The sequence below is a fragment of the Zonotrichia leucophrys genome, chromosome 3, assembly GCF_028769735.1.
Source record: "Zonotrichia leucophrys gambelii isolate GWCS_2022_RI chromosome 3, RI_Zleu_2.0, whole genome shotgun sequence".
Lineage (NCBI taxonomy): Eukaryota > Metazoa > Chordata > Aves > Passeriformes > Passerellidae > Zonotrichia > Zonotrichia leucophrys.
Genome location: NC_088172.1, coordinates 3,522,697 through 3,536,823, shown reverse-complemented (window position 1 = coordinate 3,536,823; position 14,127 = coordinate 3,522,697). Strand labels below are relative to the sequence as shown.

Sequence of the window (14,127 nt, the reverse complement as noted above, 5' to 3'; positions counted from 1 at the left end):
ACACTGGGTGTTCCTTGGAACACGAATGGGTTTTATCTTTGTGTCTTGACGAAGGCTGAATGCACAGTTATGTATAAAGAGATCCATTTTTTACCATTTTTGGCCCATAGAATTAGCTGTACAATGGAAGTGTATGAGGGCTGTTTATTGATGCTGTTCTGTGTTGCTTTATGTTTGATAAATGGGGCTGCTTTTTCCCTTGTAACCAGATTAAAAAGTGCAGTGGAATATAAGCAGAAGTGGTGGTATGTAATGTAATTATTATCTGCAGATGAACTCATGAATTGGTTTTTTTGCTGTACCTGATCTTGGGCCTGGCTTTGCCTATATGAAAAAATGTAACCTGTATAAACTCTTTTATAGGAGGAGTAACAAATACTGCACAATATCAAAATAGACTCATGGTCTATGATCCTAAGCAGGTGAGTATCTGTGTTATATATGTTTCCTTTTGCTTCAAACAGATCTCTTGGCAAATACAAAGATTTGTGAGGATAAAAATGCTGACCATTTGAATTAGTGGTGTTTTAAATTCACTTTGTACTGATACACGAGTTTAACAGAGTGATGGAAACCCTGACAACTTATTACATGTTTTAGGCCTGTAGGAATTAGAAACATCCTAGGTTAAATACAGAAATGTGCTTTAAATCCCCTTATTTATCAGTATTTATTTTGCTTGTTCTTTTTTATTTTGTAATCCAGCAGCCCTGGGCAATGTATACTCAAAGTCAGTGTTCCAAAACCGCTCCTTGTCATTGGCATTTCTGTTTTGAATTGCATATATGGGCCTTTTTGTTTCCTGAATACTTAGAGAACTGTACTACCTGGCCGTGACTTACTCTGCTGACTGCAAGGGTGCCTATCATTTCATTACCCAAGCACCTAAAATATCTTTTAGGGATTATTTCATACATAATGTATGTGTTTTGATTAGGTTAGCACGGCTCAGTAACCATTTCAGAGGGTTAGGGCATGGCTATGCCCTCTTGCTTGTATTAGGAATTAAAAGTCCTAAGCTTGCAATCAGAGTTGCATAGCCTGATTTACACCCCCGTGGAAGAGTATTGACTTTTCTGATTGTAGGATAGGGGCTTTGATTACTGTATTTGGAACAAAATTGTGCCAGGAGATACTGCTATGTGGTTCCCACTGACTATTTAAAGCATAGCACATGCAAGGCCTGAAGCAGAAAGCAGGAGATGACACACCTGGCTTTTTCTTTTCGAGGCGCAGTTTTGTCATTGACTACAAATGCTGACTGTTCTCAATCCAATCAGCAATTACAGGCAGCAATCCTACTTTGCTTGTGAGGGGGACACGTATTTGTAAACCCTGTCTCTACTGTGTACCTTTCACTTGGGATTCTTCACTTGCTGATGTGAAAGTTGCCCCCCAAATTACCGGTGCTGGGGCTGCCTCAGTGTGCCGTGCTGACAGCGAGGAGCCGGGCCTGGCACATGAAGAGTTACAGAGGAACTGTGCACTTGCATTCTTCAAACGACGTCTGCTTCGTGTTTGTACACACAAGCTCTCTTTAAAAATTCTGCTGGCATATTGTTTACGGTGGGTACTGGAAACCATCGCATCTGCTCGCGCCTCGCGCGGAATCTCAATCGCTCCATCACGGAGCCGCAGCGCCCGCTGCCGCGCGCGGCCTTTGTGGCGCGTCGATAATGCCTGCCATCTGCCAGCGAGCACACAGCTACCTGCCAGCCAGCCTCCTGCACTGACCCCTGCCTCCCCAAAGCTCATCAGTATTCACACGCCGCCTTATTAGAAATGACCCTGCCAGGCCCCTCTGCTTCGCTGCCTTTGCAGTGCTTTGAGGCTCACCTGGCAGGCACTGCAGTGGAGGAAGCTAAAGATATAATCAGGGGATGCAGGCAGGCTTTGCAAAGCAGATGGTGTCTATAGTCTGGTGTTAAGAGACTGGACTACTAATGCAAGCATTAATGCCTAATATTCAACTATTACACATTGAAATGTATAGCTATATGTTGTGCAGGTTAAAAGGCAGAAGGCTTAGAGACTCTGGAGTTGCTGCACATGTATCACAAAAAATTTCCTCACGGATTTTTAACTTCCTCCACTTAAATTAATCTTATCCCTTGCCAGGTTGTTTGATTTGGTAGGCATATCAGGACCAATTGTTTTCTCAGGTATAAAATACTCTGCTTTAATCCCTTGTCTTCCATATCTTCCTGCCTCTCCCCTAAACAGGTAAAATTCTTGAATATTGTTAATGAGTAAGAAAAATATGCAAAGGGTTGGAACTTTGTAAGTTGCCACAAATAAAGGGTTGACATTATACCAAATGAATCATTTGAGAAGATTCTTTAGGAAATTATTTTTCCTGTTGCTTTATTCCCCAAGGACAAGATCAAATAAGCTTCTGAATAACAAAAGGCAGAAGAATCTCTCTTCTCACATAACAGAACTCATTGGTACAGATAATTTTAGCACCATATACAAAGGAGATGTTTAATAGTCTGGTTTAAGGAGAATTTGCTACTGAGTTATAAAGGGAAAAAAAAGACCTTTGAAACCTGATGAGCTAGACAAAAAAAAAAATAGAGCAAGAAATGCCATTAAATTAATGAACTTAAATGTGAGAACTGTAAACCATGTGTTGAAAGTCCACTATCCTTATTCAGTGTTACAGCCAACACACATGACTGGCATATGACCAGAACCAGTATGTGCACTTGTGGTTCCTGACCAAGGGTAAGAGGAAGCCATCACTGTGCTGCTGCTGTTCATTGCACAAGCACTGTAGGTGTGCCTTTGAGCAGTGCTGGACCAGCCCTCTCTCGTTGCAGAACAAGTGGCTGAGCCGCAGCCCGATGCTGCAGAGGAGGGTCTATCACTCCATGGCTGCTGTGCAGAGGAAGCTCTACGTGCTGGGGGGGAACGACCTCGACTACAACAACGATCGCATCCTGGTGCGCCACATCGACTCCTACAGCATCGACTCCGACCAGTGGACCCGCTGCAGCTTCAACATGCTGACAGGTGAGCACTAGTCACAAGGGGAACTGAAACATCTTTTCCCTTTAGATGCCTTCATTCTGTGGAGCTCCATGACTTTGCGACAAGTGCTTCCAATTCAGGGACCACTGTTAGCCAAGAAGACACTTCTCATTACGGTTCTGGCATTCAGGGGTCTGCAAAACATTTTGGTTTTGTACATTGTACATTAAATTTTGAAGAAGTTGCAGATAAATTTAATTTCATTTAGCAGTCAAAAATAATTTGTCATGAGATTACAAAAAAACAGTATTGTTTTTTAATTCTCCAAAAGCTTGCCTGTGGTATTGGTTTAGCTCCCTGTGTGAGTGTACAAGAGACTGTTGTACACTTTAGCGTGTAGTATCATTTTGTAGTAATTTCTGCTGGCATTAAAGGGCAAAGCTTTCACTGAAATCTGTTAACTCTTGCTTATTTCTAAACAGTATCTTTTTAATAAATTACCCAAAAGGACATGTCCTTGTTAGAATTACATCCAGTCAGAAATTAATTGAATACTTAGTTAACTTATAGGATCTGTAAAGTTCTTCTTGACTTATTAGGAAGAGCTGTTACAGCTGGAACTTGCAAACACTGCAGCTCACTGACCCCAGTCCACCAAAGTTCACCTCCACCTGATACAATTCCCAGATGTCGTATCTCCTTGAATTTCAGGGAGAAACAGAATCATAGAATGGTTTGAGTTGGAAGGCACCTTGAAGATCATCTAGTTCCCACCCCCTGCCATGGGCAGGGACACCTTCCACTACACCCATGTTGGTCAAAGCCCCATCTAACCTTGAGCACTTCCTGGGATTGGGCATCCACAACTTCTCTGGGCAGCCTCACCACCCTCACAGTAAAGACTTTGTTCCTGTTATCTAGTTTAAACCTGCTCACTTCCAGCTTGAGGCCAATCCCCCTTGTCCGATCACTACATGCCCTGTAAAAAGTCCCTCTGCAGCTTTCTGGTAGGCTCTCTGCTGGTAGTGAAAGGCCACAGTTAGGTCACACTGAAGTGTTCTCTTCTGCAGGCTGAACAGACCCCAGTCCTATCAGCCTTTCATCCTAGGAGAGGTGCTCCATCTCCCTAATTAGCTTGGTGGCCTCCTCTGGACTTGCTCCAGCAGGAGCAATCCTTCCTGTAGTGAGGTCCCCAGGGCTGGACACAGCACTCCAGGTGGGATCTCACCAGAGTGGAGCAGAGGGGCAGAATCACCTCCCTGAACCTGCTGGCCACACTTCCAGGCAGGCAGGTGACACATTCTTAGAGAAGCACCAACAGAAGGGTTGCTTGGTTTCCAAGTCAGGCCATCAGAGTACTTGATGGACACTAGGGAGAGAGACGTAGATTAAAAAGGAATTAGACATAGTCAAACAGAACTAGGTTTTTGCTCACTAGTTAAATATTTGATTATGTGGAGAAACTGACAGCCTTTGAGAAAGATGTCATCTGATTTGCAGCTGCAAAACCCTGGCACTGCAGGCACCCTCTCATTCTGGAGCTGACCCTGTCCCACTGAATGCTGTGAGGCAGCCTCCTCTCTCCACTGCCTCCAGGTTCTTTCCACAACCTGCACCTTAAGAAGCTGTCTAAGCCTTTCTTTCTGTCAGTACAACTGGCAGTAAATACGCCAGGTGAACTGTGTACTGCAGATTTTTTTAGGCTGTATTTTTCCTCCAAAACTTCCAAACTAGTTGGGAGACTGTTGCTATGGGGATGAACTTGGGCAGCAGCTCCTGTGATTTTCAGTGTCCTTGTACCTGGAGGAGCGGGGCTGCACAGGTGTGGGCAGCACAGGGGGGGCACTCGGTGGGGACAGTGTCTGTCACCTGTGGCACACGTGAGGAGGGAGCTGATGGTCCCCTGCACAGCCACATTAGTGCTCATCTGGGCAGGGCTCCTGGGGAGAGCAAGGAGCTGCCCCCACGCCTCGCCTTCGCTCCGACACGATGGGAGTTCTGAAGCAGTCAAACCGCTGCCAGGAGTGTTTGCATGCCATTTCAGAACTCCAGCACTCGGTGTTAAAAGGGTTAATTAAACACTGAAAGTGGTTTCTATTTCCTTCTTTGCTTTAGGTCAAAATGAGTCTGGAGTTGCTGTCCACAATGGTAGAATATATTTAGTTGGTGGCTATTCGATTTGGACAAATGAGCCTTTGGCATGTATCCAGGTGAGCGATTTAGTTTTCTTTTAAAGTCTTTTCCAATAATCTTGCAAGTATAAGTTTTGCATAGTTGTTATTAAAAAAGGAAAATGCATGTGAAGAGGAGAGATTAAGGATATTTCTTATGCAGCCACTGAACCTGCATAAACAGAGAGGAAATACTGTAGAAATCAAAAATATTTCCAGATGAGCCAATAGATGCAATTTCTCTAAGATATTCCAGTAAATCAGGGTTGAATTGTCTTTCCTTTGGCAAGGTTTGGGTAAAATAATGTGTACATATTCAACAGTTACACAATTAAGTCCAAAATTAAAAGGGTTGCAGAAATGGATGATGGGGCTAAGAATTTTCCAGCCCATATTGGGATTTTTCTTTTCTTTCCAAGTTGTGTTTCTGAGGGGCAGCCAGAGTTAACGAGTTCTTCATTGACCAGGTGCAGTCAGCCTGCTACCTGCCCTTCTGCTTACTGCCTTAAAGCTTCAATGGCAGTTTTTTGATCCCTGCCCTAGGCAATAGGTTCTTCTACAAACTCATCTGCTCTCCCATCTTCTATAAAAACAGCTCACCCACAGATCCATGGCTTTCAGGTATTTTGGTAAAGAAATTAGGAATTCTTATCTTTCTGCATGTTTCTGAATGAAGCAGTTCTGCATCACAGCCACTGCTTTGTCACCAGCTGGGTGGTTAAAAGCAGAAACTCCTGTTTATATCTCAGTTTCTGCACTTTTGCTGATAAAAAACATTTTTATTAGCTTCCAACTTTTTGGATTTTAGAATTTCACCTCCAAACTGTGCCATAAGACTAGAAGTTAGGCTTAGCATAAGAAGGGAGTATTTTGGGTTGCCAAGCTGATGGTCTTATATTGAACACTTAGTAGCATGAATTTGTAAAGAGTAAGATAACACAAGATAAAAGTTAAAAGCATGTTCTGGTCACTAGTATAATTGTGTTTTAGCAAGTTGTTGGATACCACACACAAAAAAAATCTTGGAAAAAGTCATTCCGGCTGGCTTGGATATAGCTGACATATAATGCTTTGATGGAGTAATAGCACCGTGTAGAGGCAGCAGCTGTGCTCCACCAGTGGGCTCGTTTATAATCAACAGGTACTCTGCAGTATTGCACCTGGGTTTTAATATGGCTTAGTGACAAGCAAAAATAATCCTGGGATCTTGCTTTCTTAAATGGACATTTGTCCACATCCCCAGACTGGTTGTGAACTGGCAGCCTGCCTGACACAGTCCCCACATAAAAGGGGAAAAGAAATATAATGAGTGATTTGGCAGAGCTGAGTGTGCTGTCCTTTCTCAGCTGTTGGCAGTGTGCCTGGCTTTAACCAGCAAAACTACCCTTTTATCTTCCAGTTGAGGAAATCTGAGGTTGCTCTCTCCTTTGGAAGAAAAAATTACATTTTTCCTTTAAATTTCTTTACGTACTTAAAGTCACTCATTTATTTGGCATTCCCATCTTCCACAGAGCTTCTGTGCCCCCTAAATACCTTGGGGCTGACAAAGGATCTGTGCTCTGTGCTAACAGGAGCCCTTCTGTGCAGAGTAACCCATGTGCACGGCTGCACATTCTCCTGCCAGCAAGCAGGATCCAATGTCATTGTTTGCTCCCAAGTGCCTGAGCACTCAGGTTTTGGGTTGGGTGATGAGAACAGCAAATGGATCACCAGATCCATAAATAATCTAAAAATTATCTGAAACTACCTTTATGCTGGGATTAATAGTAAATACATGAGGTGAGTGCCAGCAAATTTGTTTCAGCTTTCTTCTGTGATCCCAAAAATATTTTGTATGCTTTGCCATGCAGGTGCTGGATGTTAGCAAGGAGGGGAAGGAGGAGGTGTTCTATGGGCCTACGCTCCCCTTTGCTTCCAATGGAATAGCAGCCTGCTTTCTTCCAGCTCCTTATTTCACATGCCCCAACCTCCAGACTCTGCAAGTGCCTCACCACAGGATCGGCACGATGTGACGCATTCCTCACGCTTCACGGAATCGGGAGTGGAGGAGGAAAACGTCAAACCCCACAGGGTTTGATGGAAGGGTTTCTCTGGGTCAGTGAGAAGAGTCAATCCACTCGGGCTGCTGCTTCACCATCACACATTTGTCTTAAGGCCAGATCCCAGCGGGCAGGCCGGGAGCCCCTGAGGCCGCGCGCGGTTTCTCTGCGGGGCTCAGCGATGCGTGAGCGCCGTGTGCGGTTCTGCCGGTGGCCCCTGGCTGCGTCTCCTTCATTTCCTTATGCAACCTCATCAGGCATTGTGGATGCTCTCAGCTCTTCCTGGGCCGCTGCTCTTTGGAGTCTGCACATTCAGTTGTTCACCAGTGGCGCTTTCAAAGACAATAAAAAAGCTCTGTTTGTGTTGACAAAGATGATATAATACTGTGCTAATTATGCAACTTACTCAATACCTTTGGCAAAAAGAATAACAAATGTGTTGACTTCCAATTCCGAACTCCATCGTTTACAGTTTCTCATTTAATAATACTTCATTTGAAATTTAAATACTTCAAAACAGATTAAAACAAAAATAAAAAATAAGCAAGCCCTATAGGATAAGAGGAACAGATAAAAAATTGTCTCAGCTGAAAGGCAAAGGAAATGAAGCCTCACGGTTAAACTCAAGTCTGGACTGATTGTGTTTGTCTGAGACTCTAAAGATTGTTTGGGATGTCATTTACCAAGGTCTACTACCAAATAAATGTTACCTTCTGTCATATGATCAATTCTTCCTGACAGCTGCAGTCTTTTAATGGTGGAGATCAGCCTCTTTACTGCATAATTAAAATGTGCCATTTACTTAATATTTTTAATATTCAGTTTGCAAGGGGTCACCACATTTACGATTATCAATGAACAGTCTCATTTTGTCCAACATATGGTCCCACAAATCACTGGTCTCCAGAGGCTAAACAGGTGTAGAACAATGTCAATATTTATTTATTTATTCTTTCAGTTTATATAGCGTGTCTCCATTCCACTCTCCAGGCATATGCCAGCTCACAGCAAATACTCTAACCTGGTGTATTTTGGCTTTGCTTGGCTACTGCAGTCCCTGTCTCTTATCTCTGTGTTTTATTTACATATTGAACAAAAATGTCAATGTTTGTAAATATTAACCAAGCATGTAATTAAATCTTTCTCTATTTCTGATTTATGGATACTCTGCACTTCTCTGCCTTACCTACTGATCAGCTCCCTGTCACTGTGCTGCCTGAGCAGACCTATCAAATTCCTGCTGATGCTCCTGCTATTCCACATGAGGAATGTGCTGCAGCAGTAGCCCGTGCCTGCTGGACAGGAACAGGTTTGACTTCATCCAGTGAGCAGCAGCACTTTCTAATCAAAACTGTCTTTTAAGGGTCTGATTACAGGGAGGTAACTTTATTATCATTTCTGTCTCCTGCTGGGCAGTGTACTGGTGGAAATCCCCTTTCCTTTTCCCTGCTTATCAGTTTAGAATGTTTTATGGTTCGTTTTTTGGTTTTTTGGGTTTTTTTGTTTTTTTGTTTTTCTTCTTTTTTTGCTTCCTCACTTTCCCTGCCTCGAGCAGAGCTGCAGCTGCCCAGTCTTTGCCTGGCACACTGACTCGAGTTGCTAACACCATCTCACTCCTGGGCACCAAGCACACCTTTATCTAGGCAGCACTTTTCTCTATGCTGTGTGGGAGCTGGATAGCCTGTACATTGAGACACGTTTTAATTTCTTGGTTTAATTTGTTTGATGTCCTGGAGATCTGCATGCAAGGGACAGCTCTCTGAACAGTACATTTACAGAAATTGTTCTCCTGTGTGGGCTGCAGGGCCCAAACCAGGCAAGTATACAAACTTTGACTTAGGTGTGGCTTTCAGGGACACAAACGGAGTGCATGTCTCATTTTCAAGAGGAGAGTGGCTAAAATAATCAAAACCTGTGCAGGGGCTTTGAGTCTCATCCCAGAGGTACCGCACCAGGTGAGTGATCCGCTTTTGTTTCGGGGGCAGAACCAACACTTCGGTTTGTAAAGCCCAGGGCACTTCTGGACAATTGTGCCAAGTGTGTTTTCTGTGTCTCAGCTTAGTTTGGAGACTTTTATTCCTAGGTCTCATAGCTTACTACAGCTGTAGCTATGGAATCATTTCTAAACTGCTGCTCCTGGAGAGCAGGGGGAGGGATCAGGATGGATCAGGACAACTGCTGAGCAGCAGCAGCAGAAAGTGGCAGCAGTGGCCTGGGTTTGAGGAGCAGAGGGGGGCAGCTTCCTTATGCAAAGCAGCATGTGCCTCTTGGTTCGAGGTCTGAAAGGCAAGAAAGTTGTTTATCATGTTTGTTCTGCCCTTTAGACACTTCTGCTGCTCTGGTTGTTGTCACCAATTGTCTGCACTGTGAATGGCAGTTTCAAGCAGCTGTGCAATTGCATTATATTGGTTAGGGGTGCCTCTGCCACAGAGCCTCAGGACAACACATATGCTCCTGTTAGTGTCAGGATCCTGCTCTGGCTCTTAATCATCAGGCTCCACTGATTACAGAGGTCTTTCACGGCAACCTCTTAGTCACTAAAGTTTTTGTGTCACACTTTCCTGTCTGGGTCTTTCTGCTTTTGTTGCAGGACCTACAGGACAGATGGAGGGTGCTTTGCTACACCTGAAGTCAGAAAATGCCTCATAGCCCTTGCTAGATGAGCAAAACCCAGTTAATTATGGCCAGGTAAGAAAAGAGAGGAGTGTGGATGCAAAGAGCAAGCAGAGAGCACCCTGCTGTGGCTGAGGGGTCTCAGCTGGAAGGAGCAAGGATGGGAGAGCCAGGCTGGCATCCCCTGCCACCTGCAGCTGGGCAGGTCTCCTGCAAAGGCTGCCTGCTGAGCTGAGGTTTCTGAATCATCAGGTCCTCACGCTGCCAACCCTCCATTGAATGTCTTTGGCTTCTCAAACTGCCATGGCTGCAGAATCCTGTGCGTGACCTCCTGATCCACCTGTGATGTTTTAAATTTTGTACTATTTTGGGCAGGCATATGACTCTGAACCCAACCTTCATACCTACCCAGCCTGCTGGTTTTGGTATGTACCTCTGACACAGTTTAGCTCAGTTTTTCCACACACCCTTAAAGCTGTCCAGAACAAGAATATTATTCCATGCTTGCTGGTTCTGTTGCCAGAGTCTGATCATCACAGTGGGAGAGCAGATGCCAGCACAAGTCATTTATCCAGCTAGGAGTGTGCAAGGTAAGGGGACAAGTTGCAACCAGTGAGAACTCACTACGGCTTCAGGGAAAGAGGTGTTCTTACCAGTGAATAATGCAGCAGTCACTGACTGTCCTGTTGGGCAAAAAGTGCAGTTCTGTGCCCTGAATTCCTTAGATTTACACATTAAGGCTATTTATATCTGCAGCTAAGACTTTTGGGTCACAAGGTCTTGAAGAGCTGTAAAAAAGATCAGAGCTATTCTCTGATCTTTTTCAGGCCACACCCATAAAGAATAATATTCTATCCTTTATATGGCTTTAATTGAAGTATATAAATATATACTTCACAAGCAGCAGTAGCAGCAGCACTAACAGCCTCTTCTGCCACTTTGGTGTCTCTTGAGCATTTCACACCCAAGTGCTGACTAAAGGAACACTCACATTTGATAAGCCAGTGTGCAGCAGTTCTGCTTCTGTACAGTAATGTTCTTGTAATCCTTTAAATTCTAGTTGTGGCTTACGATTTTCTTCTTAGTTTAGCAGCTTTTGAGCCAAGTTCCTGACTTTCAGAAGAGCTGAAACTTCTGTAACTCTTTTTCATCTAAATTTTGCCTTCCCCAGTTACCCTCCCCCAAACCTGTACAGACATTTAGTACATCAATTGCAGAATGGCAGAGAAACAGATAATTGAATATTCACACATGCAGAAACAACCCAGGCAGAATGTGGAACAATGTGGAAACAGGCGCGAAAAGAGGCGGCATCTGTTTATTGAAAATTAAAATGTAGAATAAATTAAGAGGGCAAGGTTGAAACACTTCATCTGCAGACAGAGTTTGTAAGGGAAGAAGACTGCAGGAAGTTTAGCACATGGATTGTGTAGAAAGGACTTATGCAGTTCTATTTTTGCAAAATGAGGAGTTTTTTCCCCTTCCAAGGACATGTTATAAAGGGATAAAGTGTCTACATAAAGAATGGTTTTCCAATAGAGATGATTATATATAGCAGTTTCACAGTAATGCCAGAATTAAAATGCTTAAAACGTTAATGTTGCAATGCTTCAAGCGCTGAAGAACAGAGTAAGTATTTTTAGCAATACCCTCAATTCATATAAGCAAATGCTGTGCTAATTTTTCCACTGGTGCCTCTGCAGGTCATGCTGGGCTTTTCTAAAACAAATAATGAATTTAGCAAATTTGCATTTTTAATGCCTGTTTTGGTGACATTCTGCAAGGAGAAGGGTAGAGCCAAGATAGTGTTTGATGGACTGGGAAATGCAGTGAATTTGGTTGTAATGTGGAATTACTCTGCTGGCATTTCCAAAGGCCTGTAAAGCTAGCACATCTATGAACAGAGGATCTGAGATTTTGCTTTTTTTTGTTGTTGCTGTTTATGTTCTGTACATACCTTTGCACTTTGTACATTAGGCTTACAAAAGGTTTCTCACTTTAAAGCTGCTCAAGTAGACAAAAGCCATATTCTAGTCATTCATCATATAACAAGCTTAATTATGCTAGGACATATTGACACTGCATCAGATTTTTAATCTTCAACATAATTTTATAACCATTGCTAACAGATGGGCTGATTACACTGAATTTGAGTTTTAAGTAATAGTTAAAAATTCTAAAATATGATTAAACTGGAAATACCCATTGCATACCTAATTTTCAAAAAGCTTCTGAAAGAAGAAAAACCAGAGTGCAGTAAAGCCTCTTTTTTGTTTCCTGAGGGAGCTATATTGCATTTAAGTGCAGAGTTATCAAAGTTCCTTAGATGACCAAGCAGTTTGTGCTATTGGCAGCTCCTCTTCTGTCCAATTACAACCCATAGGCCAGGACCTTATTTTTTCCATGGGTCTGTTGCTCTATTCCAGCATAAAAGATGTGAATTTTTCTATTTCAGAACTTCTTTTTTATCAAAACACATACCCTCCCCCCCTTTTTTTCATTGAAAATTAAAGCAAAGAGTAATTAAAAATAGGATTTTCTGCTCTTCAATAACAAATGTAGAATTCTTATGAACAAGAGGGACAGCTTTGTGGGACTAATGGAGGTTCACATGTGAATTCTGAACAAAAGGTATTTTTTTTCATGCTATCTTTTTAAGGTTACTAAAGGAAAGATGGAAAGATAAGCCAGTTTTCCCTCTGCCTGCCATTGTTCATCATGTGCTGGACATGTGTTTCATATCACAGGGGTGATAATGGGTCAGAGGTGATTGGTATCCTGAATTCTGGAATAGAGGAAATGCAAAGATTAAATACTGTCTATTTAGATCTCAATTCTATACATTGCAGAAAAAAAAAGGTGCTTAGTATATATACACACACACATCACAAAAATGTGTCCTCTTATATTCTGGAACAGTCCTCTGGCCAAGGAGATAAGTGTGGAAAATTCTGCAAGGCTCATGATGGCTCAGTTTCAGACAGGTCTCCCATCACCAGTATTAGCATTTCCAAATGAAAGGACACTGGTCACGGACTGAGGGCAAGAAAAATCATACTGAAATTAATTTTTATTTTAAAAACTTCACTGACAAACACTGATTCTATAGTTATGAGCAATTCATTAGATGTCTACTAGTTTTGGCTGGAGTGGAGTTAATTTTCTTCACTCTTTCCTCATATAGACGTTTTTGTTATTGCTGAGCAGGGCTTACACAGAGCCAAGGCCTTTCTGCTTCTCGTACTGCCAGGCTGGGGAGGGGGCTGGGAGGGGACACAGCTGGGACAGGTGACCCCAACTGACCAAAGGGACATTCCAGATCTGCCCAGTGACGTCATGCCCAGTACATAAAGTGGGAGAAGAAGGAAGAGACATTTGGAGTGATGGTGTTCATCTTCCCATGTTCTGTACTACACTGTTCCATGCCATGGGGCCCTGCTGTCCTGGAGATGGCTGAGCACCTGCCTGCTCTGGGGAAGCAGTGAATTTATTCCTTGCCTTGCTTTATTTTCATGCATTCTTATTAATGGCTTTTGCCTTCCCCACGAAACTGTCTTTGTCTCAGCCAAGGAGTTTCCTACCTTTTACCCTTTCAATTCTCTCCCCAGTCCCACTGGTGGGGGAGCAGCTGTGGGCCAGGGTTAAACCATCACAACATTCAAAACAGCTTAATACCATAAATTTTTCATCATATAGATGGGTTTGAATAATGAAATTTCTCTGAATTAGGTACTCTAGCTACAGTTTTATTTTCAGGATCTTTTCACCACCCATTGCAGAATTTACAGCTGCAGGAAATGTTTGTCCATGCAAGCAGTGTTATTTTTAAACAATGTAATAATGGGAGACACCCTTGCCAGCCTCTGAGTAAAACACCCCTGCAATGAGTAGCAATCTTCAAATGAGTGAGGTTGCTTAGAACTTCATCTTACCTGACCTTCAATATTTCCAGGGATGGAGTGTCTACCAACCCTCTGAGAAACCTGTCCCAGTGTTTCACCATCCTCATAATAAAGAAAATTCTTTCCTATATCTAGTCTGAATCTACCCTTTGTTAAACCAAACTGTTCAGTGTAAAATGCTATAGAAAGGTTTAAATGAAATGATGTTTATTGCCTTAAGCAGCCTCTATACAGACAGCATCTAATAAGATGTATATATACATTTTTAGCTTTTAGGTTTTTTTCTACATTTTAGTTAAAACCAGAATTTTCTTCATTCCTTCTGACTGGTTTTGGACTGCTCTTTGGTGTATGCTTGGTAGGTCAGCATAAACTAGTACTCTGCAAGTCGTCCTCTCATCAATATTATTGGAACTATCAGTGACATCT

The 14,127-nt window shown here is 42.8% G+C and overlaps 1 protein-coding gene across 10 annotated transcripts in view; it reads left to right on the top strand.

Annotated features, from left to right (window-relative positions):
* KLHL32 (kelch like family member 32) overlaps nt 1-7,907 on the top strand; it is a 122,386-nt gene extending 114,479 nt beyond the window's left edge. For all 10 annotated transcript variants that reach the window (XM_064707261.1, XM_064707262.1, XM_064707252.1 and 7 more), the window contains 4 exons: nt 364-422; nt 2,823-3,015; nt 5,089-5,183; nt 6,995-7,907. In XM_064707261.1, the coding sequence (XP_064563331.1) occupies nt 364-422; nt 2,823-3,015; nt 5,089-5,183; nt 6,995-7,156 (509 nt within the window). In that variant the 3' untranslated portion in view covers nt 7,157-7,907. The remainder of the gene's footprint in view (nt 1-363; nt 423-2,822; nt 3,016-5,088; nt 5,184-6,994) is intronic.
* The last annotated feature ends 6,220 nt before the right edge of the window (nt 7,908-14,127 follow it).